This window comes from Pan troglodytes, chromosome 3, assembly GCF_028858775.2.
Source record: "Pan troglodytes isolate AG18354 chromosome 3, NHGRI_mPanTro3-v2.0_pri, whole genome shotgun sequence".
Lineage (NCBI taxonomy): Eukaryota > Metazoa > Chordata > Mammalia > Primates > Hominidae > Pan > Pan troglodytes.
The window spans coordinates 149719554-149745986 of NC_072401.2; the positions used below are offsets into that span (position 1 = coordinate 149719554).

The window sequence follows — 26433 nt, forward strand, 5'->3', positions numbered from 1 at the left end:
GTTCCATGCAGGTGTTTTCTGGAGCTGTATGGTCTCTGGCTCTGGTAACACCGTTTGGGTTTGAGAGGGAAACAGCTGAGCAGAGATGATGATGAAACTTGACTGCTTCCCACTTTTTGACCCTCTCCTCTAGGAAGATGTGGGTGATGTGAGTAGTGCTCTATGACAGTGTTGTGGGAGATTGGAGGAGACAGATGGTAGGAAGTAAGACACATTTGATTTTACCTTATCCATCTCGCCCAGAGACAGCTGTCATCAGCTGCTCATCACTCTAATGGAGATAAGCTTACCTTTTCTTTGCTAACTATCAGAACGAATCTCAATCTAATTTATTAAGAGAGAGAAAAAAAAAACTTCGGGCCTGTAAACACATTGACCAGGTTACAAATTTTTGTTAAAAGTTAGACAATATTGATATCAATATCATCACTGAGCATTTATATCTGAAAAATCACAATAATTTGGATATTTTAACTTTAATTTTTCAGTTCTAAATTGTGATGTCCATTTTGGCCCAAGTCTGTATCTATAGTTCTATATCAAATTCAAGTCAGATCAACCTAGCTATACCTATTCTGTGCCCAACTATTCTATACAAGGCACCATAAAAGCTATTAAAAGCAAAAACCAAGGTTGACCAAGTATCTTTCCAGGCAATACCTCTGTATTTGGAGAGAAGGTGGAATACAGGTTCACGATTCTTCATCTGAAAATTCCAAGGCTAGGTGTGTTTTGGAATTCAGACCTTTTTAATTAAAAAAGATAATAGATCATTCAGAACATAGGCACAGGCAAAGATCTCATGATGAAGATGCCAAAAGCAATTGCAACAAAAGCAAAAATTGACAAATGGGATCTTATTAAACTAAAGAGCTTCTGCACAGCAAAAGAAACTATCACCAGAGCAAACAGACACCCTACAGAATGGGAGAAAATTTTTGCAATCTATCCATCTGACAAAGGTGTAATATCCGGAATCTATAAGGAACTTAAAATTAAATGAGAAAAACAACCTCATTGAAAAGTGGGCAAAGGACATGAACAGACACTTCTCAAGACAAGACATACATGTGACTGACAAACATATGAAAAAAAAGTTCAACATCATTAATCATTAGAGAAATGCAAGTCAAAACCACAGTGAGATACCATCTGAAGCCAGTCAGAATGGCTATTTTTAAAAAGTCAAAAAACAGATGCTGGTGAGATTGTGGAGAAAAAGGAACACTCTATCGGTGGGAGTGTGAATTAGTTCAGCCATTGTGGAAGACAGTGGCGATTCCTTAAAGACCTAGAGGCAGAAATACCATTTGACCCAGCAATTCCATTACTGGGTATATACCCAAAGGAATGTAAATTGTTTTATTATAAAGACGCATGCATATGTTCACTACATTACTTTTCACAATTGCAAAGACATGGAATCAACCCAAATGCCCATCAATGATAGACTGGATAAAGAAAATGCCGTACATGTAATATACCATGGAATACTATGCAGCCATAAAAAGGAATGAGATCATGTTCTTTGCAGGGACATGGATGGAGCTGGAGCCCATTTTTCTTAGCAAAGTAATGCAGAAACAGAAAACCAAATATCTCATGTTTTCACTTACAAGTGGGAGCTAAATAGTAACACATGGACACATGGGGCTGTAGCCAAGTCCCTTGGAGGACTGGACCATTGTCAAGCTTGAATCTAGGAGCAAGCTTGTGGCACGTCAGCCACCTGGATGTTGGTCTGCACTCTCAAAGTGACCCTCCCAGGTCTTGGGCTCCACCAAGGTTTCACAAACTTTTACCTGAATCCTAAGATTCCCTCAGAGAGACTTTGATGGTGGATGGATGCAGAATTCTTACTGTCATATGGGGATATGAGCAGGTTACTTTCTGTGCCACCATCTTGGTGATGCCACTCCTCTATCCGTTAACGCTTTTGATTTTGGGAGTTGTGACTAAGATTGTGGACTTGTTTTAAGATGTACCCTGGTGGGTGCAGTGGCTCTTGCCTGTAATCCCAGCACTTTGGGATGCCCGGAGGCAGTAGGACCACTTGCACCAGGAGTTTGAGACCAGCCCAGGCAACATAGTGAGATCCGCTCTCTACAAAAAATAGATTCAGCCTAGTGTGGTAGCATGTGCTTGTAGTCCCAGCTAGTCGAGGGGCTGACATGGGAGGATGGCTTGATCCGAGGAGGTCAAGGCTGCAGGGAGCTGTTATCACACCACTGCATTCCACCTGGGTGACAGAACGAGACCCTGCCTTAAAAATAAAAAATTTTAAATGTAATCAAGTGTTAAATTAAAAGGAATCAATTATGAGTTATGTTTAGAAGAAGGGAGTATCACTGTGGGCTGGTGTCAAAAAGGGGATTTTTATCCGGTTTTGAAGGTTTAGATGGGAATTTTACTCACTGTCGAATCTTGGGCAACCAGAATAGCACCTGGCACATATCTGATGAATAAATATATGACAGTTGAATAAATCTGTGAAGAGAAGGGGAAGAGCATTCCTGCTGGGGAGACTTCAGCCTGAATGTAGCCTCAGAGGATGCAGTGAACTTGGTTATTTGTGGGTGATGGTCGAGCCGTCTGTTGTGATTAAGTTGAATACACTGCAGTCCCTGTAGGAAGATGAGGTGAGGCCCGTCATGGATGTGTGCGTGTGTGTGCATTACATACTTGTTAAGGCTAGAGGATGTGGGCTGGATCTGAAGGCTTGCTCTTAAATGGGGATCCAGGGGACATTAGATAATAATAGTGGTTTGAAAATAAAAAGATAGAAGACAGTGTTCAGAATGGATTATAGTTGTGTGTTTCTTTTTAGGGATTCCGTAATAAATGTGTGTGCATGAAATTCAGGACTGTGTTCAAGAGGCAGAAATTAGTCTGAAGTTTGAAGAAAGAGTGGACATTGACTTGTTGCATTTGGAAAGTGACAGGGAGGAAGTCAAAGATTTCAAATTTCTAATACTTGTTGATCAGAAATAGTGATCCCTTTGGTTGACGGGGAAATTTGGAAAAGAAGCTGGAAAAGGACATGATAAACTCACTAATATGCCTTGGCATATTGGTTGGTTTATATCCTTAAGATGTATTTGATGCCTTTTATATGAGCATATATGTGTTCATAGATAAAAAGTATGTTCCAGCTCTCATTTAGTTCAGAGCCTTTGAGAACAGTGTAGCAAGAAATAGAAAATCGAACAAGACTTGAGTGTATGTATTTTACGTGCTATTTCCAAGCTGCTTTTGTGCAAGGTTTATTTAAATTTCATTTAAAAATGTAGAAACTGTGTTGAGTAGCTTTAATTCCCCCTTGCACCTCTCAGTATGCATTAGCAATTAACTCTACTTCTCTCAGGTTGATGAATTTGAACTTGATCAATTATTTGATAGTAATTACTGGCACAGAGTGATTATTATTGCCGAAGTGACATTCTTATTTCATCTCTTCATATAATTCAGGCCGTTTTCACAGAGGCATGTTTGCTTGAATGCAGAGTATGATTTGCTCTTTTGGCTTCTACCACTGAGGTCAAACTTTTTAAGGTTTCTTAGCTAGAGTAGTACTGAAACCCTCTGGTATTTTAAACTATCTGGATGTGCCCTTCTGGCTTCCAAAAAGAAGGAAGGATTGAGGCTCAATCTTTTTTCCTGTATCAGGCTCAAAAGGTCTCTGATTTTTGTGTTTCTTGGCAACTTTCTTTTCTTTTTTCCAACTCCTGGTAGGGCTGTGCGGCCTCCTTTTCCTCTCTTGTAGTTGCTGAATGTTCACCCTCAGGAAGGTGTGTCTCTGATGCTGTGACTCCTTAGTGTTCTGAGTAGACTTAGGTAGACTAAGGGCTAGCCGTTGCTCTTCTGGTTCTTTAAGCTCTAATGAGATAGAGAGTAATTATTAGCTTGCTTGGGCTGCCATAATAAAGTATCACAGGCTGGGTGACTTAAATCAGGGGTCCCCAATCCCCAGACCATGGCCTATTAGGAACCAGGCCTCACAGCAGGAGGTGAGCAGCGGGCAAGCCTTATGGCCTCAGCTCCTCCTCCTGTCAGATCAGTGGCGACATTAGATTGTTATAGGAGTGCAAACCCTATTGTGAACTGCACATGTGAGTGATCTAGGTTTTGTACTCCTTATGAGAATCTAATAATAAATGTAATGCTCTTGAATCATTCTGAAACCATCCCCCCACCCCAATCGGTGGAAAAATTGTCTTCCATGAAACCAGCCCCTGGTGCCAAAAAGGTTGGGGATGGGGGCTGCTGAATAAACAATAGAAATCAATTTTCTCACAATTCTGGGGGCTACAAGTCCAATATTAAGCTATCAGCAGGGTTAATTTCTTCTGAGGCCTCTCTCTGGCATGGGGATGGCTGTCTTCTCCCTGTGTCTTCTCATGGTCCCCCTCTGTACATGTCTGTGTCCTCATCTCTTCTTACAAGGCCTCCAGTCATGGTGGATTTGTGCCCACCCTGGTGACCTCATTTTAATTTAATTACTTTTTTTTTCAAGACCTTATTTCTAAATACAGTCACATTTGGAAGTACTGAGGATTAGGACGTCAACAGATGAATTTGGGGGGATACAATTCAGCCTATAACAGAAGGAAAAATAGGACATTTGTAAAACTTAAAAAATAAGGAATAAAAAGCAAAGAGGATTTATATTCCTTTGGGTATATACCCAGTAATATAAATCGTCCTGTTATACACACACATGCACATGTATATTCATTGCAGCCCTACTCACAATAGCAAAGACATGGACTCAGCCTAAATGCCCATCAGTGATAGACTGGATAAAGAAAATGTGGGGTCAGGCATATTGGCTCATGCCTGTAATCCCAGCACTTTGGGAGGCGGAGGCAGGCGGATCACCTGAGGTCAGAAGTTCAAGATGAGCCTGACCAACATGATGAAACCCCATCTCTACTAAAAATACAAAATTAGCTGGGTGTGGTGGCATATGCCTGTAATCCCAGCTACTTGGGAGGCTGAGACAGGAGAATCACTTGAACCTGCGAGGTGGAGGTTGCAGTGAGCCGAGATTGCTCCATTGTACTCCAGCCTGGGCAACAAGAGTGAAACTCCATCTCCAAAAGAAACAAAATGTGGTACATAAAGTACCACGGACTACTATGCAGCCCTAAAAAGGAATGAGGATCATGTCCTTTGCTGGGACATGGATGGAAGTGGAGGCCATTATCCTTAGCAAAGTAATGCAGGAATAGAAAACCAAACACTGCATGTTCTCACTTATAAGTGGGAGCTAAATGATGAGAACTCACGGACACATAGAGGAGAACAACACATACTGAGGCCTATGGGAGGGTGGAGGGTGGGAAAAGGGAGGGGATCAGGAAGAATAATTAATGAGTACTAGGCTTAGTACCTGGGTGATGAAATAGTCTGTACAACAAATGCCATGACACAGGTTTATTATCTATGTAACAAACCTGTACATGTACTCGTGAACTTAAAAGTTAAAAAAAATAGTATATGTAACTATAATTTTTAAAAAAGCAAAGAGAAAAAGAAGGAACAAAATTTGACAAGGAAGAATGAATGCTTTTGTGTGTGCGCTGTGAGTTACAATCTGCAGGACATGTGTTAGTATCATCTCATTTCCCTCCCAGCATAACATAGGGTATAGGATGCAGTCCTTGATCTCAGATACAGCATAGAGACTCTGAGAGGTTTCCTCTCTTCCTCATGAGTGACTGAACTGACTTGAATCCAATTCTTTAGACTCTGACTAGTATTCTTTTCATCACTCCGAGCAGGGAGGTGAAAAGAAAGTAAACCCTCGTGGGCAAATTCCATGGCCTTTTGTTGTGTTATTCTATTTTGGAAACTTTGGGGATTAGAGGCATCATCTGCCTGTCAGCCAGTTGTGTTCTTGTTACCTTTAACATTCGTAGCGGAGAAAATAAACACACAGCCAGAAAGCTGCAACTCATTTGAGAAGTAAATATAAGTCACATTTTTTGGAAGTCATTATTATGAAAATTTTCAAGCATAAAAAAGTAGAGAGATTGGTATAATGAATTCCCATATTCTCATCCAGATTCAATAATTATTAAGATTTTGCCACAGTTGTTTCATCTATCCCTTTTTCCCTCTTAAAGCAAATGTAAGGTTACTTTTAACCCTTTCAGGATGCAACTTTAAACAAATGGAGATTTTCTTACCCTTAATGCTACTCAGTTTGCTAATTGCATCAAAAATGTCTTTTCGTCATTGATTTGTTCAGATCAGAATGCAAATGATAAGGGTATTTGTTCAGCATACCAAATTAGGTTTGACAATACATTTTCTTTTATATGTCTCTTGTTTTCAGGGACAATTTGTTTTCAGATCTCTGTGGAGAGAGAGGATGCATTGATTTGGTTCATTTTGCAGTATACTTTGTGGTGATATTGATTTGAAGTTTCACAGCTCCTCACTGGACAGGACATGTAACAACTTTTAAAAAAAATTACAGTTTTGCTTTAGTTTTGAATGAATTTCTATGGTTTTCAAAAATCATCCAAACAATGATTTCTATGTACTAATCATCACCGTATTTTTAAAAGGCTAAAACTTTTGAAGAAAAACGTAAACAAGTAAATACAGTAAACATAAAAGTTTTAGTGCATCTTTACAAATTGGATTGGTATTCATTTCAATGTATCCATGATACTTAACTAACTTACTAACATTGAGGCATTTCATTTTTGTCCACATGGAACATTGTTTGCTGAGATTATTTTTTTAACCACAACTTACAGATAAAAAGCTAGTAAAACAAGTTGTTAAACACTTGATTTTTTCAAAGGTTATTTTTATAGTTAACAGGAATGCTGCTAATGTTAGTTAGCAAAGATTTTGAATGCAACTGTTTGATGGCTTTTAAAATATGATAGTCTTCTATTTTGCTAATAGTTTGTTTCTTCCCATAGGTATAAATGACCAAGGATTGTACAGAGTTGTGGGGGTGAGTTCAAAGGTCCAGAGACTTCTGAGTATGTTGATGGGTATGCCTCTTTTCTAATCATTTTTCCATGTGTTATTTGTGTATGCTCATTGACTTCACAGCTTAATATTTCATAATAATGTAGAGAATACTTGTCATTCCATTCCTCTACTTTCTACAGGAGTTTTCTGCTGAGCAGAGACAATTGACCCACAGAAGTAGATTAGTATTTGCATCAGCATAGATTGTCTATTACCTCTTATTAAGAAATGAAAAAAGAAGGCACCCCCTGGTTGACTATCTTCCTGTGCTTGCTTCTCACAGGGAAGTGGCAGTCAGGCCTCTATGATTTGCGTGGCTCCCAAATAGCCTGTCCAGAATTGTGACAGTACATTTGGTTGGACAAGACCACTGGGACTCGCTCATTTTTATGGAGCTTCCAAAACTGTCATTTGACAGCAAGGGTCTGATTCTCAGGGATTCATTGGTATTCACAGTGGCTTGTTTGTAGTTCACACCAGGCTCTCCTCCAGAACCATGCATGCTCCATCTGTGCTGATAACACAGTGTTCTTTGGCATCGCAGACTAGAGGAAGCCAGAAAGTGAATTCATTTCATTACCCCAGACATTATGTGAATGACAAAGCGCTTTTACATTACACACTGCTGTCAGTTCATTGCCACCTGTAAGACACTCCACTTCTCCCCCACCCCAAAACAGGCTGCCTCTTGAAGAGTGATGATAACTCATCAGGCTAGAGGGCCTGTGTATCAAACCAATCTGTTATTATGATCTTGCTACATATTAATTTATTTGATACCTTACTTTAATTAATCAATATTAACAATGCCCTCAGGTGTGCTGTGAATGCATTCCAACCTGTCTGCATCTTAAAACATTACAGCAAAGAGTCATTTTTAGGAAGCATGAGCCAAGTTGAATAAAATCAACTGCCATGCTACAGATAGGATTGCTTGTTTGTCTATATTTGAATTAAGGATTTAATAAGCAACAATCTTTTGTAAGCTATTAACCACAGGAGAAATTGCCCGTCATCAGTTGGAGAGCCTTATTAGAATACATTCGCTTCCATAAGCTGTTTTCATTTTCTGCCTCTCTGGTTTAACTTGCGCGTGCAATTTTGGCAGTCAGATTTTCCTTTTTACCAATAGTGGTCTCCAAATTAAATAGACTCAGGTTGCCATTGGTTCAGTGGCAGCTGGAAGAATTTAATGGGAGTACAGCATCTGCTTTTACTTAATTTTAAAATTGGAAACACTTCTTTCATTTCCAAGATGGTGTTATGATGATTAGAACTGGAAGAGTATATTGATAACAGAATGGGAAATGTGGACTGAAAGGCACATTTTGCTGGTAAATTGGTCCTAAGGACCTGGCATTATTTTTATTATCATCTTGTTCCTGTTCAAGGAAAGTTTGAACAAGGGTTTTTCTGTGGTCACCTTGAAGTGCTAAGCTGTCTCAAAATTTGTTGGTCATCTCATAAAATTCTACGTGTACAGCATTGCTGAACTCAGCGTGGTAGTTTGCTCTGCTCATGGGAAATGTCCCAAGCCAGTCCTTAACTTACAAGGTGTTTTTAAATATCTAAACCCTCAAAAAATTCATGACGTGGAAAACTGTTTTTACTTTTCATGGGCCTCAGAGTAGAGAAGCCCAGGATATGAGTGTGACACAACCTCACACATGTTGCTGGCAAGGGAAATGCTTATGTTTTCAGTAATATCATTCTGCAATCAGAGGAAAGTTAGAGAATTGATGTGAGACAGATACTGATTTGTTACCTCCTCATTAAGCCATTCATTTAAGAGGGTTACACAATATACATTTGTTTTGAGTAATCTATAAATAATTCCTAGTGTGAATTTAAGATTATCAGTCAAAAACTTTGGATTTTCTATTAGCATTAATACCATTTTCTTATTACCTTATGCTACCAATACAAACCTTAGCCCTTGACAAAATATGTTTATTTGCTATTTCCTAATCACTTAAATGTTTCCTTATTTGTTTCCTTTTATCCTGATTGAGTGGACTTGTCTCTTTTTTTCTGGTGTGTTTTTTCCCTTCATATTGAACACTGATTGAGTGTTCAAATGGAAATAATTTAACACCTCTTCCAAAAAAAGGGTTTTAGAGTTTCGAATAGTCATGTCTACATAATCTTAGGGGTATTTTTTTCTCCAACTTTTCCCATTTTGCTCGTTGTTAGAGGGTTACATGTGTATCCTGAAGAGGAAAAAATTGTGTGGGTCTGCCAAGTTTTTAACTTTGCTTTTTTAAAGCAATTAGTGTTTATTATTATTCCTGCAGGTAATAGGTTTATTTCAAATTTGAATTTTTTCAAGGAACATTTTGTTTGTAATGCATTGTCTTTGTAGAAATGGGAAATAATTTAATTTTTAAGTATTTGAGAAACAGTCCCAAGCCATGTACTATTTTTTGAGGAGAGCTGCCATTTATCCAATTCTCTGTAGTTCTTGAGAGCTAATTATTTACTTTAGAATTTTTTATTGCCATTTTTACACAAAGTACTTTGTATTGTTTGTTAAAGTGTTTTAAGTCTTATTTAAATACTCATGTAAAAGTTTATAATGATTTCTAAAAGGTTATATGCTTAATCTCTTGCATGTTTTTTCACTTGTCTCTTTTTTCTGGTATGTTTTTTCCCTTCATATTTCATATTAAAATAGAAAAATGTTTCTATTTTTATAGAAACATTTCTATTTTTATAGAAACATATAGAAGGAAAAATCCTTCTCTCCGTCGTCCTTCTCCTGCCCCTTTCTTCCCTCCTTATCCTCTTTACTCTCTCCCCCTTCTTTCCTTCTCCCCTAATTCCCAGCTGGCATGAAATAGCAATGACATTGACCATAGAAAACTGTCTAAATAGAGAGGCAGTTATTCTCCTCGAGGCCAGGTAAAGGAGCAGGCAGCTGCCTTCCTCCATCCGGTGATGAGAGGGTATTCTTAGTTGTCTTCCCCTCTGGGAGCCTAAGGCAGCTATCCGCTGGATTTCCAGCAGCCTCTAAGCCTTTCCCTGGACCAAGCTTCTTAAGCTGCTGAAAGAACATGCCCATATAAGCAGATGCCTGCCTTTTTCTTCCCCTTTGCAGCCTCTAAGACAGGGCGCACAGATTTGGTAGAAGTTGTTATTGTTTTTGTAAAGTAGAAACTTAGCACGGTTTGGAAAGGCAGGGAGAAATGTCAGATGAGTTGTCTTTAGGTGAGTCATGGTTTTTTAGTAAATGGAGTGAGAATGTAAAATATCAATTACAATAGTTCATGGTAGATTAGAACTGATACGAGGTAGAATTGTTATGCATTCTTCCTTCTTCCCTACTTTAGTTTAAAACATCAGAGCGGAAGAAGAGGAAATTGTGAGAAAATGTGGTAGTAGTTTGTGTGGTCTGGTGAGCTCAGTGGTTAATTCTAAATCTGATTTGCAAGAAGGGCTGGATGACCTTATTTTCACACATAAAACCACAGAAAACAAGAAATGAGAAGAGTTTTACTTGAAAACCATTACCTTGTTTCCTTTGTAGGACAGCTTTGTCGCATAGATTGGGGAAAAAAGTGAACTAACGTAGCTGAAAAGTATAAAACATATTTTCAAAATTCATCCATTCACTGTGCTTTTTCAAGTACTTTAAAATTGGACCTAAGTCAGTGTTGAGTAGGGTGCTAGCAGCTGCATAAAATTGCACTTTGCATTTAGGTTGGGCTGCAGATTTTCAGTTTCAAAAAAATGACCAGTGGTTACGTAAGCGTGAAACGTTCACCCAAATAAAAAGTCAACTCTTTTTATCTGTGCTTGTTAGTTTAGATTTTTAACAAACCCGTGAAGTGTCCCTCCTTGGTCAGAAAGGAAGCAAATTGTTTTTATCTTTCTTATGGTAGAACATATATTCTGAATGAACCCTCCAAATGTATTTTCACATTTGAATCCCAAATAATTATTAAATTCTGCCTAGTCCCAGTGCATTCACTGATTGCAAAGGACTGCTAGGGATGATTGAGCTATTTGAAAACAGTGAAAATTTAAGAGAGAATTAGTAACATAGACACTGTGTAGTCATTTGCTTCTGATGTGACAGCTGCTTTTTATTCCATGAATTTAGAATGATGGCTTATTTTTCCATAGACAGAATATGATTCTCAAAATACGGAATCATAATTTGGTAGAAAGCTGGAAATAAAAGATTTCCTTTAGAAGCCTCTTGGATTTTAAAAAGGTGGTTTGCTGGTAGCAAGTTGATTGAAAATGTTATCTGACTTGTATGTTAAAACGAGATTTAAATAATTGATTTAATGAGAGAGAGAATATTCAGTTACTGAAGTAATTGGTTGGCAAAGCCTTTAGAACAGAATTATTTAGTCCTAGTTATAAAGGATTGCACCTTTAATCAGGGTGCTTAATTTGATTTCTTGAATGTATCTGTGGCTTGTCTGACAAGCTCAGTAACAAATGAGTTCAGAATTGTAGGAACTGATCAAAATGTAATCAGTGTCAATTGCCATTGTTGTAGTTTATTGCATATTGCTGTCAGTTGCTGTAATCAAGAAATGTTGAAGTGCTTTAAAAGTCTTCAGACCTTTGAGTAATTGACCTCATATGTATGATGCTATGCCTGTGAAATAACCATCACTTCCTGTTTTACTTTATCTTCAGAAAGTTTCAGCCCAACATTGAGTTGTCATCCACCCTTCATCATCCCAAGCCTAAAACTTTTTAAGTAGCATGCACGACTTAATGTGGTGGTCCCATTTTGACAGGTTTTTCTTTTTAGTGTTTTTAAAAAGGAAATGCTAACAAGATGTTTCCTTCTCTATGAAGACAAATACAGTATAAGAGAGGGAAAAAACCCTGAAACAACGAGGTTTTTTTTGGTCTTAGTTAAGACATCATCGTGGAGTGAGGGAGAAATAGTCTTTTCCATGAACCTCTTACTTTCTCCTTTGCATAGTAGGCGTGTAGAAAACCAGGCAAATTGATATTGATGGCTCAATATCATTCGTCGTAACCCATTTCCTGCCTCCTCCCTTTGGGTAGGTACCATCACTGCTTGCTTATACTTTTTAGTGACTCAGCAGTGGTAATAACCTGCTACGTTTAATTATTTATGGAAATCTGTATACGTTCTTCATTTGCCTTGATGCTCTCAATCGTTCTGTGAGAGCATTTACATTATCTCCATTGTGCAGATGAAGATCTGAAGTTCAGATAGGTTTGCAACTCGCTTGTGGTGGTATGGCTGGGCCAGGTTGTTAGAGGCATGTAAGCCCAGCTTTGTGATACCCATGCTGCATTCCTCCCTGCTGCCATGCCACAGCTGAGTGTACCAGCCCAGAGTTCTAAGAGTCAAAGATGCCATCATACTCCTTTGGGGTTTGCCTTTCCTGCCATCCTTTCATTTTATTTCTACCAGAATTGACACTTTCCTTTCCACAATTTACTAACTCTCCCATCTCCTTTTTTTTTTTTCTTGGTGCCATATACCTTTTCTTTAGAACTTACTAGCCATTTTGAATTTTCTTCTTTTACTTTATAAAGAAGCAACCCTATTAACTGACTTACCATTTGAAAGGATGTTTGTAAGAAACACATCATTACACGCTATTTGGATAAAGAAAACTAGTTTAAGTTAGAATGAATGTCTGGAGTGTTGAACAGAGGCTTCCAATAAATATTTCCCGGATGACTATATTATAGTGTTAATGTGAAAGGTTAACTGTAAATGACTTTTCAAGTCTCTGTGTAGTTATTTTCTGTTTTGGTTGATCATATGTTAATTTCAGAAAGATAGTCTAATGAACAGAAATCCTGAAAATCTGAGACCAAGTTTATCATCCTTTCACCAGTTTGTTGCCATTCTGATAGTCATTTTGCCATTCACGGTGCCACCCTCGGTTTTCTGTGTCATGATGATGCAGGATTTTTTTGCTCCTTGGTTCAGCTAAATCCGGGTTTTTGTGTCATCACCAGGAAAAATTAGACATGCGGACACAGTGAAGGGTGAGGAGAGTGGAACTTATTAAGTTTAAGGGGAGCGCTCAGCAAAGAGAGGGGGTCCCACCAGCGGGCTCCCACCTCTCATATTGAATGCAAGGCCACCACACATGAATTGAAGAGGTCTGGTTCCTCCTTTGCATAAGGCGGGAATTCCCAGTAGCTCCACCCTGTTCCCCCAGTGCGCGTGTGGGCCCTTAGTCTAAGCCACTCCACATCGATTTATTTCCCTTTCTAAGCATGTGTTAAAAGACCGAAATTTTCACCGTGGGCATGTTTAGGCAAGCCTTATGTGCACAATGACCTGGGTGGATCGGAGGTTCTCTGGGGACTCTACCCTACTTAGTTGGCTGTCTCCTGCCTCTGTCAGTACACAGTATGAGGGCAACAATGCCACCTAAAACACCTCAAACCATGTGCATACAACTGAAAGTGCCGCTTGCTATAAGCCAAGGCTACTGAGTGATACTGTTAACGATGATGATGATAATAGCTGTACATGAATTACATTGTGGATGTTGAAATAATATACTATGTCTAATTCTTCCTTACTCCCAACCCATCTCTTATTTTTTGCTTTGATCTCTACTACAGATTTTACGAAGTGCCCGAAGTGTCTAGTCATAGAACATAGCTTATAGTATTTTAGAGAAATCGTACATATAATGTTTTCCTAGGAAACTGCAGGATTGTGGTTTGCCCATTTAAAAATGGAAGCTTTGTGAGCTAGACAAGAGGACCTTTGATGATCAAGGTTTTAATTATTTTTTTCTTGTTTGCTTGCTCACTAGATGTAAAAACATGCAATGAGGTGGACCTGGAGAATTCTGCAGATTGGGAAGTGAAGACAATAACAAGTGCCCTGAAACAGTATTTGAGGTAAGCTCCTCTCAGTAGCAAGAAAGAAGAATGGACTATTTGGATCTGTAACATAAAACAGATGCCAATTGTGTACATAAATATCAATAGTTAAATTAAGCCTTATTTTAAAAAGGGAAAATTTATCAGGTGTCTCAGTGTCCCAGAAAGAAAGGTAACTAGTAGATGCACATCAGTAATTAAGTAAATTGCAACAGAACAGAAATTGACATAGACTTGGGTTTTGAAATAGACATTTTTTGTGGATGTACATTTTAGGAATTAAACACTATGAAACAACTCGTCGAGGCTGATGATTGAATGAAGGCTATTTATTGAATTCATTGTGTCTTTATATTTTATGCTGAAATGATTTTTTAAAGTTTAAATGATTTGAACTTAGGCTTATGACAACATGTCAATGCAAAGCTCTTTGAAAAAGAAGTTTACTTGGTGAGGTTTTAAGATAAAGTTGTTTTCTATTTATCATAGAAAACATTTAGGACTAGAGTTAGAGGGTAGCATTTTTTTATGAGTCACTGTCTTTTTTTTTTTTTTTTTAAAGAAAAGAACTTAATGATAAGCTCAGGGTTAGATGAAGAACAAGTATATAGACAGTTAAAAAAATAATGAAAAAAGATCACAACTGTAATTTTTTATATGCTGTGGTTCTGTTGGGGACTTAGATTTTCCATGACAAACAAATGGCCTAGGACCAGTTCTTTTTTTTTTTTTTTTTTTTTTTTTTAAGATGAAGTCTCGCTCTTTTTGCCCACGCTGGAGTGCAGTGGCACGATCTTGGCTTACTGCAACCTCTGCCTCCCACGTTCAAGCAATCCTCGTGTCTCAGCCTCCTGAGTAGTTGGGATTACAGGCTTGCACCACCACGCCTGGCCAATTTTTGTAATTTTAGTAGAGGTGGGGTTTCGCCATGTTGACCAGGCTGGTCTCAAACTCCTGACCTCAAGTGATCTGCCTCCCTTGGCCTCCCAAAGTCCTGGGATTACAGGTGTGAGCCACCATACCTGGCCTCAGGACCAGTTCTTTTTAACCATACATAGGGTTGTTTTTCAGGTAAAAGCTATTTGGGTTCCAGTGGATACATTCGAGTAAACTTATATGACGTATTTTGTATTTTTAAAAAATTATGAAAAATTTCAGATATATAAGATGAGAGTTTAGTGTAATGAACCCTCATGGCTCTATTATCCTGCTTCTTGAGTTATCAACATTCCATCCTTCTTAATTCATTAATCTTCCTACCTGCCACTGTTTTTTTTTTTTTTTTTTTTTTTGAGACAGAGTCTTGCTGTTGGCCCGGGCTGGAGTGCGATGGCACGATCTTGGCTCACTGCAACCCCCGCCTCCCGGGTTCCAGCAATTCTCCTGCCTCAGCCTCCTGAGTAGCTGAGATTACAGGCACTCGCCACCATGTCCGGCTAATTTTTTGGTATTTTTAGTAGAGACAGGGTTTCGCCGTGTTGGCCAGGCTGGTCTCCTGACCTCAGGTGATCTATCCGCCTTAGCCTCCCAAAGTGCTGGGATCTACCTGCCACTTTTTAAAGATAATACTTTGAAGATTTTCTGAAACATCATATTACTGTACCCATAAATACTTCAGTATTTATCTCAAAAAGTCATTTTTAAAAAGTCAGTCAAAATATAATTATTATGCACAACAAAATTAATATCCAGCATTCAGTCCATGTTCAATTTTTACCAACTGTCTTCAAAAAATCTTTTCATATTTGGTTTAAATCCTGCAGGATTTAAACTGTGCCAACATTTCACTTGGTTGATAGGTTTTAAGGCTATTTTAATCTCTACATTTCCTCCCTTCCTCCACCACTGGCATTTATTTGTTGATGAACCTGGGTCATTTTTGATTATATCTTCATGATAGCATTTAACATGTTTCTTTAGCCATCCTGTGTCCTGTAGATAAAGATTTTTCAAATGGGCTTTGTTAGAGTCAGGTTTTATTTTCTTTATTTCAAGAATGCATTGTAGGCCGGGCAAGGTGGCTCACGCCTGTAATCTCAGCACTTTGGGAGGCCAAGGCAGGCAGATCACAAGATCAGGAGATCGAGACCATCCTGGCTAACACGGTGAAACCCCGTCTCTACTAAAAAATACAAGAAAAAAAAAATTAGCCGGCATGGTGGTGGGCACCTGTAGTCCCAGCTACTCGGGAGGCTGAGGCAGGAGAATGGCGGGAACCCGGGAGGTGGAGCTTGCAGTGAGCCGAGGTCCAGCCACTGCACTCCAGCCTAGGAGACAGAGCGAGACTCCGTCTCAAAAAAAACAAAAAAAAAAAACAAAAAAACAAAAAAAACAGAATCCATTGTAGTGGTGGTATATTCTTTCTGTTGTTTCCCATCAGGTAGCCTGGGTTGTCTGGTTGTCCCACTTTTTAATGATATAAAATTTATCCGTGGGTGATAGTTATGTATTACCTATTTTCAAGTGCTTTGTGTAAAGAAGATGTTTTCAGCCACTGTTCTAAATTTTTTCTGAAACTGTTATGTGCACTATTGTTATTCCTGATTGATAAAGGGATGTATACTTATATCAGTATTGCCACTGATAGTGACTAACTGTGGTTTAGATGAGGATTATGGTAAAAATGAATCTTGTTACTCCCAACTCTAGGATAAGAATTTAAGTTCCCTGAAGATAGGCATCTTTTAAGTCTTGTTCACTGCAGTATCCCCAGCAACTTGGAGCTGTGGCTGAGAAATTAGAACAGTGGTTCTCAACTGAGGATGGTTTTGTCCCTCAGTGGGATGTTTGGCCATGTTTGGAGACATTACTGATTTTCACCATTGCTGGTTTGCAGTGCTCCTGGCATCTGGTGGCATCTGACATCCTGCAGTACATAGGACAGCCCACCCTCCCCCCGACAAATAATTATTTGATTCAAAATGTCAATAATTCTGAGAATTAGAAAGCTGTGTTAGACACATGAAGGAAAGAGTAGGTAAGGGATATAAACATATAATGAATTGCACATATTAACTTGACCAAGAGACGTACTGCCACTCTAGGAGATAGCTTTAAATCCATTTTACTGTTTAGTAGACTCAGCTAGTGCAGGTAAAGGGATTGACTGAGATGACTCAGTTATTGGTGGAAAACTAAGGGTGGAAATCCACCTGTTTGGCAATAAATTGCATTCTTTTTTCCTCCATTCCGTATGGTTCTTTTCTTTTGCTGTGTGGGAGGAATTTGTTTAATAAACTAGAGGCCCTTTTTATTTAGTACATAGGATTTCTTTTTGGATCTTGATATTCTTGGAAGCTGGTTCCTTATTGCCCCTGGTCTTGTGTTGCTTTTTCTGTCTTTTTATTTTATTACCTTGCTTCATCCTATGGAATTTCACTTTTAAACAAACATTGCCTATGGAACGACATTATGAAATGTTATTATTATATAACTTCACTTCTAACAAAATACACATTCTGCCTGAATGTGATAAAGTGAATTATCATAAGATGGCAGATGCCTTGGGAGATTTGAAAGTTGGGTTGCTGTTCTTTTCCCCTATGTTATTTTTAGTGATGGAAAATGCAGTAATTAGGATTTAATTGACCCTTTTTTTTCTCTAAATTTTGGTGATGCATCAAATGGGATAAAACTGGGTTTTTATCTACCTCCATTTTGGCAGCAGGGTTTTGGCCCAAGCAAGTGTATTTCTTTCTGCATGAGAGGTAATACAGTGTGATGGTCAAGAGCAGGAGGTCTGGAGCCAGCCTGCCTGCCAGGGTTGGAGCCCCAGCTCTGTCACTCACGGCACCATGGCGTGAAGCTGAATATAGCTTTTCTCACCCAAAAAAGCTCTTGCCCTTGAATTCTTCTCACTGCAAATAACCCAGCTATCTTATTGGATGGGATGTTGGAGGTGGAGGGAGGAAAACAGCCAAAGCCCCAAAGCACCAAACTAAAACAAGAAGCAGATCCTCCAGGGTCTTGGAGGAGGAAAAGTATGTGCAGTGGACCGATGCGTGGCATCCCTCTTTTTCTTCTACTGACTTGAGGCAATTTTTTTTTTAACTTCTCATGTTTTAGAGAGCTGAATACCAGCCCTCTGAATGATTTCTTATCTATGCAGACCATTATTTTGATTTTCAGCGATGTGTTCATTACAGCAGTTTTCTGTTGTGAGGGGACAAATGAGTGGTTTTGTGATGTTTCTAGTCAAATGATTTTACCTGGAGGAAACTTCTTTTAAGCCTGGAAATTGTAATGGGACTTTTTGGGAGGGAAATGCCAGCTTAGGTAAATATTATGATTTATGTCCCCCAACAGATCCCAACGAGTGGCAAAGAGAGGTGGCTCAAAAACATGTCGGGTGGGAGGCTGAGAGTTGCAGTGACTCAGCATAATACATTCTGTATGGGGAACTTGTCATTTTTATGGCTGCTTCCCTAATGTTAACAATATTTATTTTTTTATGCTGCATTGCCTAGCTAGACATATGGCAATGATATAAGTAACTTGTAGAAGATATTCAGATACAAATTCATTTTTATTGGAAAAGAAATGTATTTCTAAGGGTTCTCATTCCCCTCCTCCCTCGACCCCACTTTTCTTTTTAGCACCCTTTAACTTTCCTTCTCTGCTAGATAACCATTTTTCTTCTTTGTTACCTCCTGCTTGTCTATATTTTGAAACAAACCCCCTAAAGGCTTACTTCTGATTGGCCCTTCTTTCTCCTTATTTAGGCTGTGGTATAGTTGATTTTTTTTTTTTTTTTCATTTTCTTTGTGAAATGGGAATGTAGGGGAAAAAGGAGAGGGAGGGGAAATAAGAGCAGGACTTTTTCACTCATGCATTAAATTTTAGTTTATGGTTGTCATTTTGTGTTTGTATGTATATACTATAGCATCGTAAATTGTATGTAAGGAATATATGTACCTTAACATTTTTTTCTTTTATTTTTCAATTTTCTTTTCAAAACATTAAAAAAAAAATAGAAACAGGGTCTCACTTTGTTGCCTAGGCTGGTCTTAAACTCCTCGTCTCAAGTGATCCTCCCGCCTTGGCCTCCCAAAGCACTGGGGTTACAGGTGTGAGCTACCATGCTTGACCTATTTTTATTTGTTGTTTAAAGACAGCTTTATTGAAACATAGTTGACATACAATAAGCTGCATATATTTGTAGTGTACGTTTTGGTAAGTTTGATATATGTATACCTCTGAAACTATCACCATAATCAAGATAGTGACCCTATGCATTATTACCCCCCAAAGTTTCCTCCTACCATTTGAAATCTCTCTCACACCCTACGGAAGTAGCCTCATCCACTAAAATGTTACTTTGCAATTCCTGTAATTTTATATAAATAGAATTATATAGTATATACTTGAAATCTGTATTATTTCACTTAGAATAGATTCTTCTATGTTGTAGCACATACCAACAGTTCATTCCATCTCACTGCTAACTAATGGACCATTTTATAGATACACCAGCATTTTAAAAAATCAGTTCATCTGTTGCAGGATATTTAACTTGCTTGTAACTTTTGGCTGTTGCACATAAAGCTGCTAAAAGCATTTGTATACCTATATTTGAGTGGACGCAGGCTTTCATTTCTCTTGGATAAATCCCAGGAGTGGAATATTTAGATCATGTGGTAATTATGCTTAACTTTTTGGGAAACTGACAAACTTTCTTCCCAAGTTGATGTATTTCTTTACATCCTCACCAACAATATACAAAGGTTCCATTTCCTTTTCATTCTTGCCAACTCTTAAGCTGGTCAATCTTTTTCATTTTAGCCATCCTAATAGGTATTTGGTAATGTTTCATTGTGCTTTTAGTTTGCACTTCTCTAATGAATAGTAATGTTGAACTTTTTTCCATGTGCTTATTTTCCATCTATATATTTTCTTGGGTGAAGTGTCTGTGCATATCTTTTTCCCAATTTTTTACAACTTAGATTGTCATATTATTATGTTTTAAAAGTTAAAAAATATATTTTGAGTACAAGTCCTTTCTTAGATACCTGCTTTGCAAGTATTTTCTTCATTCTGTGATTTGTCTTTTTGTTCTCTCAATAGTGTCTTTCAAAGAGAAGTTTTAATTTTGATGAAGTCTAGTTCATCAGTTTTTCTTTTTATGGACTGTGCTTTTGTGGCTATATTAAGAAACCTTTGCACTTATTCAAGGTCACAAAGGTTTTCTTTTATGTTTTCTTCTGTAAGTTTTATAGTTTTAGGTTTTACAGTTAGTTCTGTGATCCATTTTGAGTTAATTTTTACATAAGATATGAGGTATGAATTCAAGTTCATTTTTGCATAGGGATCTCCAGTAGTTCTAGTACGATTTGTAGGAGTGGCTATTTCTCCTAAATTGTCTATTGATATGATCATACAGTTTTCTTTTCATTTGGTGAAGTACATTGATTTTTTTTTAGATATTATGCTAGTATTGTATTCCTGTGATAAACCCAACTTATGATATATTATTTTATTTATCTTGTGGAATTTGATTTAGTAACATTTTATTTAGAATAGTTGCATCTATGTTCATGAGTGATATTGGTCTGTAGTCTTCTCATAATGCCTTTCTCATAATGTCTTTAACTTTGATATTAGGATAAAGCTTACCTCACAGAATGAGTTAGAAATTATTCCCTCTTCTATTTTATGGAAGAATTTGTATAGAATCAGTAGTTTTTCTTTCTTAATTGTTTGGTAGAATTCATTCAGTGACATCATCTGGCCCTAGAGTTTTCTTACTGGCAAGATTTTTAACCACAAATTCAATAGGACTACTCAGGTTATCTGTTTCTTCTTGAGCGAACTTTGGTAGTCTGTGTCTTTTCAGACATTTGTCCATTTCATCTGAATTGTTGAATTTATGGGCATAAAATTGCTCATAGTATTTCTTTATTTTATTTTTAATATCTTTAGAATCTGCACTGATTCTGCAGTCACCTTTCTCATTCCTGGTGTTGTTTGCTTTCTCTCTTTTATTTCCTAATCATTCTGGCTGGATTGATCAATTTTACTGATTATCTTAAAAGATATGGTTTTGGATTAATTTATTTTCTTTATTTTTCTGTTTTCTATTTAATTGATTTCTGCTTGATTTTTATTATTTCTCTTCTTTTGCTTACTTTGGGCTTAATTTACACTTTTTTTTTTCCTCATAGCTCATTAAGGTACAAAATGAAGTGCTTGGTTTACCACCCTTCTTCTTTTTTAATATAGGTGTTTAGTAGCATAAAATGTCATCTTAGTACTGCTTTACCAACATCCCTCAAATTCTGATATGTTGTGTTTTTATTTCGTTCTTTTCAGAATACTTTCTAACTTCTCTTTCTTTTGAGTTTTCCAGATATCTTTCTGTTATTGATTTTTAATTCAATTTTTGTTGTAATCAAAAACAAACTCTGCGTGACTTAAACCCTTTTTATTTTTTGAGATTTGTATCATGGCCCAGAATATGGTTAATCTTGGAAAATAAATGGCCTGTATGCACTGGGAATGTGTGTTCTGCTTTTGAGTGGAGTGTCATTTAGGTGAAGGACATGCCAATTGGATTAAGTTGGTTGATATTTTTGTTCAAATCTTCTGTATCCTGATTTTTCTACTTGTTCTGTTACTGAAACAGAGAGGTATTTAACTCTCTGATTATAGTTGTGGATTTGCCCATTTCTCCTTGTAGTTCTGTCAATTTTTGCTTCAAGTGTTTTGGGGCTCTCTTATTAGATCTATTAACATTTAATATTGTTTTGGCTTCATGATGAGTTGACACTTTTGTCAATATGAAATGACCTTCTTTATCTCTGGCAATATTCTTGGCTTTGCATATGTTAAAAAATTTTGTTTCTGCATCTTTGATTTTTTTTTTAAACATTTGAAGCAGAATTTCTGAGTTAACAGGATTGTAACCTTTTAAAAGTTCTTAATATCTTGCGAGATTACCCTCCAGAAAGGCTGTACAGACCGACACTTGTCTAGGTATTCTTTAAGTGTTTATAAAGCTAGTTGCTCTGATCTTTTATAATTTTAAGATATGTAGCAAGGTGGACTGAACTGTAGCATTTCTGTTGATCACAGGATAAAATAAACTACCTTATGTAACTTGTTTTGTAGACTATGAAAATGCTGTGTATATTTTTAAAGTTGTCATCAATTTTATTTCATCTCTCATCTTATAGGAATAAAGATAAATTCTTATTTTTATAATATATTTAAGCAGAGAGGATTTGAGTTTGTTTAATCTTTTCTATGTATTTTGTGTGGAATCTTCAGCTAATATCTTAGAGATGAAGTTTCAAAATTGTTTGCTTACATTTGGTTAGATGGTATGTTTGGCTTTAAATACATTAATGTGTAGAAGGAAGTTTTATATATAAAACCAGATGTTCACAAAGGTACTTTCCGTGATTAGATATGAAATACTGTATGCTTAGGTCTAGTAGGGATTTGTGGCTGCCTAGGCTTTGATAGTGCATGATGCCAACAGCAGTTAATAAAGTGATCTGTTTATGTATCTTTTTTGATATGTAAAGGTATTCCCTAGGGAAGTTTTACACATTAATTAAGAAATGAATAACAAATTTAACATCCTTTCATAAAAAAACTCAGAAGTGACTTGTTTGGATTTATTTGATAATTCTGAGCTGTTCTTTTCACACAGGAGTCTTCCAGAGCCTCTCATGACCTATGAGTTACATGGAGATTTCATTGTTCCAGCCAGTAAGTATTATGTAAAGGTACATAGGAACAGTTTTGTAGTTGGTAGTGAGCATAAACGAAAAATTTCCATATGAAAAATTCAACTTGTTATTGCAGTTTGTGTTAAAAATAGAAATCGCTTTAAATGATGTTTGGTGCCTCCCCTCATCCTTGGGAGGTGAATAAAAGGGACAGTATATTCGTTCATTTGTTCACATACATTAATTATTTCCTATTATGTTACTGGATATGTAAAGCCAAGACAGGATTCTTGTCCCATGAGACAATTCTATAGCAAGTACTGGGGCATACTTCTCATTATACTACAAAATGTACAATAATGGCATGAGCAAAATGCTGAGGGAACACGGAAGTATTTAATTTGCGAAAGGTTGTGGAGATGAACAGATTTGGAGAGATTAGTAGTTTGGAGGTGGCTTCACATAGAAAGATACTCGGATCTAAATTACAGACAGAAGGAATATTATGAGATAATGCCAGAACTCCAAACACTATTTGATACAGACTGAATAATATACGATCAAATGTTAAATGAAAAAGGCCTATAGTTGGTAGAATTTTGTGATTGAATTTTTTGTGAGTCATACTCATTTGAGGCTTTGTTTTCTGTTATATGGCTCACTTTCTATCTTTGACACGTGTTGTTTAATCATCATAGTCTTCTGAAGTACAATGGTGTTAGGTATTTAATAGTGAAGGAAATGAAGGTTGAGACATGTTAAGTAACTTGCCAGATTATAGGGAGCCTTATTTAAAATTCAGAACCCTAGTTCTACTAGCTAAAACCTGCAGTATTGGTTTTCACAGGTGCACTGACAGTAGCTGTAATTGTATTTTCATTTCCTTTTATTTTCTCCTCTTGGATGTATTCCATAGTTTAATCTGTTGAAAAACTTAGAGCATTCCCTTTGGGACCAATGTTACCGCTGCCTGAACATTGCTTTAAATGTTACCTTCTTGTGAGGTCCTTGCTCCAGCCAGTGTAAAGGTTCCTCCTGTGTTGCAGGAAGGAGGAGTGTGTAGGCCCCATTAGACTCTACATATAAAAGAGGCTTTCGGAAAAGCAAAAACTGGTTCTATTCGTTTTTGTTTTCACATGGGGAGAGGATTTTTTAAAAAAGAGAATTTGTGAGATCAAGGGAGTGGGGGAAAATTTTCTCGGCAAAAACTCAAGTAAATGCTTAGTTGTTTTGATTTCTTCCCTGTGGCATTTTTGGCAAACTGGGGAAAGAGAAATTAAACTTAGTTGGAGGACAGTTGTTTCATGTTGTTTGCCTTAGAGACTGGAAAAAGCAGAAGAGTGCCAATTTTAATCTAGAATCCTTTGAGAATTAGAGAAAGATAAAGTGATTATGGAATAAGGTTTTTTTTTTTCCTTTTTTTTTCTTTTATTATTATACTTTAAGTTTTAGGGTACATGTGCACATTGTGCAGGTTAGTTACATATGTTTTAAATGACCACAATCATTAGTATTATTATGCCCCGTAACTGATGGCAGTGTTTTTGAAATTTGAATATCAGTGTGTTTTACCAAATGAAGAGGTTCCTAAGAGGTAGGAGCTTATATCTTAAGAGGTAATAAAATCTATGGTGGTAGAAAATAAGTTTAAAGAGTTTGTTGAAGGCATCTTTGAGCAGAGTGGTGAAAAGGATTGCAGAAATGCAGACAAGATCATCACCTGTTGGACCAGTACCTTGTGTTTTGCTTCCTGACTTTGTGGGAATGCTGTGATAGTCTTCACAGTGATTTGGATGACAGGACCGTCAGAAAGAAATACTGTTTCTACTGTAATCATTGGCATGGATTTGCACCTAAGTGCCGTTGTGGTTGGAATGGGACCTGTAGTAACTTGATTTAATGAGAAAAAGTACATGTACTAAATGGGTGTATTTTAGGGGCCAAGGTTTCCAATGTAGACTTTAAGTTTTTATTTTAATCTCTTGAGTACCCTTCTCTGCACTCATTGCCTCTTTTAGAGAGTGTGGGAACAGATCTCCTAATCTTTTGCATATGGACTTTTAAGTATCGAATAAAATAGTTACAGAAATCAGGTGGCCAAAATTAGTCTCCCCTTTTGAATGCTGTTGGAAAATCGGGATTGTGGTTAAGCTGTCATTTTCCGTGAACAGTGACACAGCTTACCTTGTTTTGCTCAAGTGTCTGTTAGCTGAGCTGACTGCTAAAATTACTAAGCATCACAGCAGTCTTTGTTACCACCTCTCACACCAACTTGAAAACTAATTTTTGATTCTTCTCAGTCATGTGCAGTGGTTTCCATCTGTTCTGCGGTGATGAGATAGTTTCTTCTCTTCTACCCTCCCTGCTGAGAGTTCTCAAGGTTTCTCCTGGGTCCCATTGTTTTCTCTCATCAGTTTCTTTCCTGTAGTTTCCTGTTGTGAACCTCCGTGTTAATTTCTAGGGTTCATGATACAAATATAAATTTCATTTCTATTTTGTCACCACAAAAGGCACATTTGTTTTATGTTCCTTGTTCTGAAAAAAAGATCAACTTACTTTTAAAGGTTGACTGCATTGGAAAAGTTAAAACATTTTTTTCTTTGAGAAAATTAAGAGAGTTAATGTAACTTTCTCCGTTAGCTGAATTCCAAACTAAACTTATAAAAGGAACCTAGTAGACGATCCATCTTGGGGGAGACTATAATGGACTTTTGACATGGAAATTTATAAGACGAAAATGTAGTTACCTAGTCTATGGGGAATACAAAAGATTGTGTCCACCACAGGCAGGCATCTAGCTGGATGTCTTACTGCGTGATGTCTGTTACCTTTGAGAAAGTTGTAGGCTATGATCTGTGTGTCAGCCTTTTGGCCTCAAAGTCCTTGCTGTATCATTTTGATAAGAGTGGACTCATGCCTCAGGGTTGGAGTCATGGTGCTTAGTACGAGAATGACAACTAAAGGCTGAATGCCTGTTGTATCAGAAGAAAAATCTCTTCACTGTCAGTTAAACCAAAACACTTGTGTTGCTATGTTCAGTGTATTTCTTCCTGTAGTCAAGTTAGTTGGGAAGCAAAATGATTACCACAAAGGTCTTTGGTTATTTATCATGAGAAACATAACTATAATCGGATCCAAGACATTGGTGTTTACCTAACCAGAATGTTCTATCGTTTTTGATAAACATATCTGGGAAGCAAGACAAAAATCATGTGATTCTTGCTGGGGAAGGGCTTAGGAACCCAGGAACTAAGGGAACTGAATGCTTAGTGGCATGCCTCCCTCTTAGCTTGATGTATTCATTTCACGGTAGATACGAATGCCACAGGAGAAATGCAACACTTGATGTCTGTTGACTGAAGCCCTTTATCCCTTGGGAAGTGCTTGGATGGTTACTGCTAATGCCTTTCTAAAATTACAGTATCATTGACTTTTGACATTTCAATATTGAAATAATTTAGCATTTATCTGCCTCTGTGTCTTCGATAAGCTCCATGATCACATCTTTTTCAGTTTCTGTTAGTTGGCACAGCATCATAAGCAGATGGACATTACAGTGTGGTAGATGCTGATTTGTAGTTACACAATTAAAATGCCTTTTCCACTACAGTAAGCTCCTAATTCCCTGGCATATTTCAAGAATTTGGTATTATGATTAATTTAGTATCCTAGTTTTTTTTTTAAGGTAGGCTGTTCATTCTTTGTCAATCAGTAGCAATTAAAATAAATTGCATTAGCATAAGCAACTTTAGATGATTTATCTTCAAAAACTTTTTTGGAGTACCTTAAAGGTATTATGTTGTAGCTACATAGAAATGATTGCGAATAGAAAGCTCTGATGATTAATGTCAAAACAAGATAGAGAAAAAAATGGTTTTATTTTAAAAGCCCAGAGTATTTTTTTTTGTTTTTG

At 37.3% G+C, this 26433-nt stretch overlaps 1 protein-coding gene across 13 annotated transcripts in view; it reads left to right on the forward strand.

Annotated features, from left to right (window-relative positions):
- Positions 1-26433, forward strand: part of ARHGAP10 (Rho GTPase activating protein 10) — a 340838-nt gene that overhangs the window by 199609 nt on the left and 114796 nt on the right. For all 13 annotated transcript variants that reach the window (XM_063809062.1, XM_054683876.2, XM_063809064.1 and 10 more), the window contains 3 exons: positions 6942-7016; positions 13779-13866; positions 22502-22560. In XM_063809062.1, the coding sequence (XP_063665132.1) occupies positions 6942-7016; positions 13779-13866; positions 22502-22560 (222 nt within the window). The remainder of the gene's footprint in view (positions 1-6941; positions 7017-13778; positions 13867-22501; positions 22561-26433) is intronic.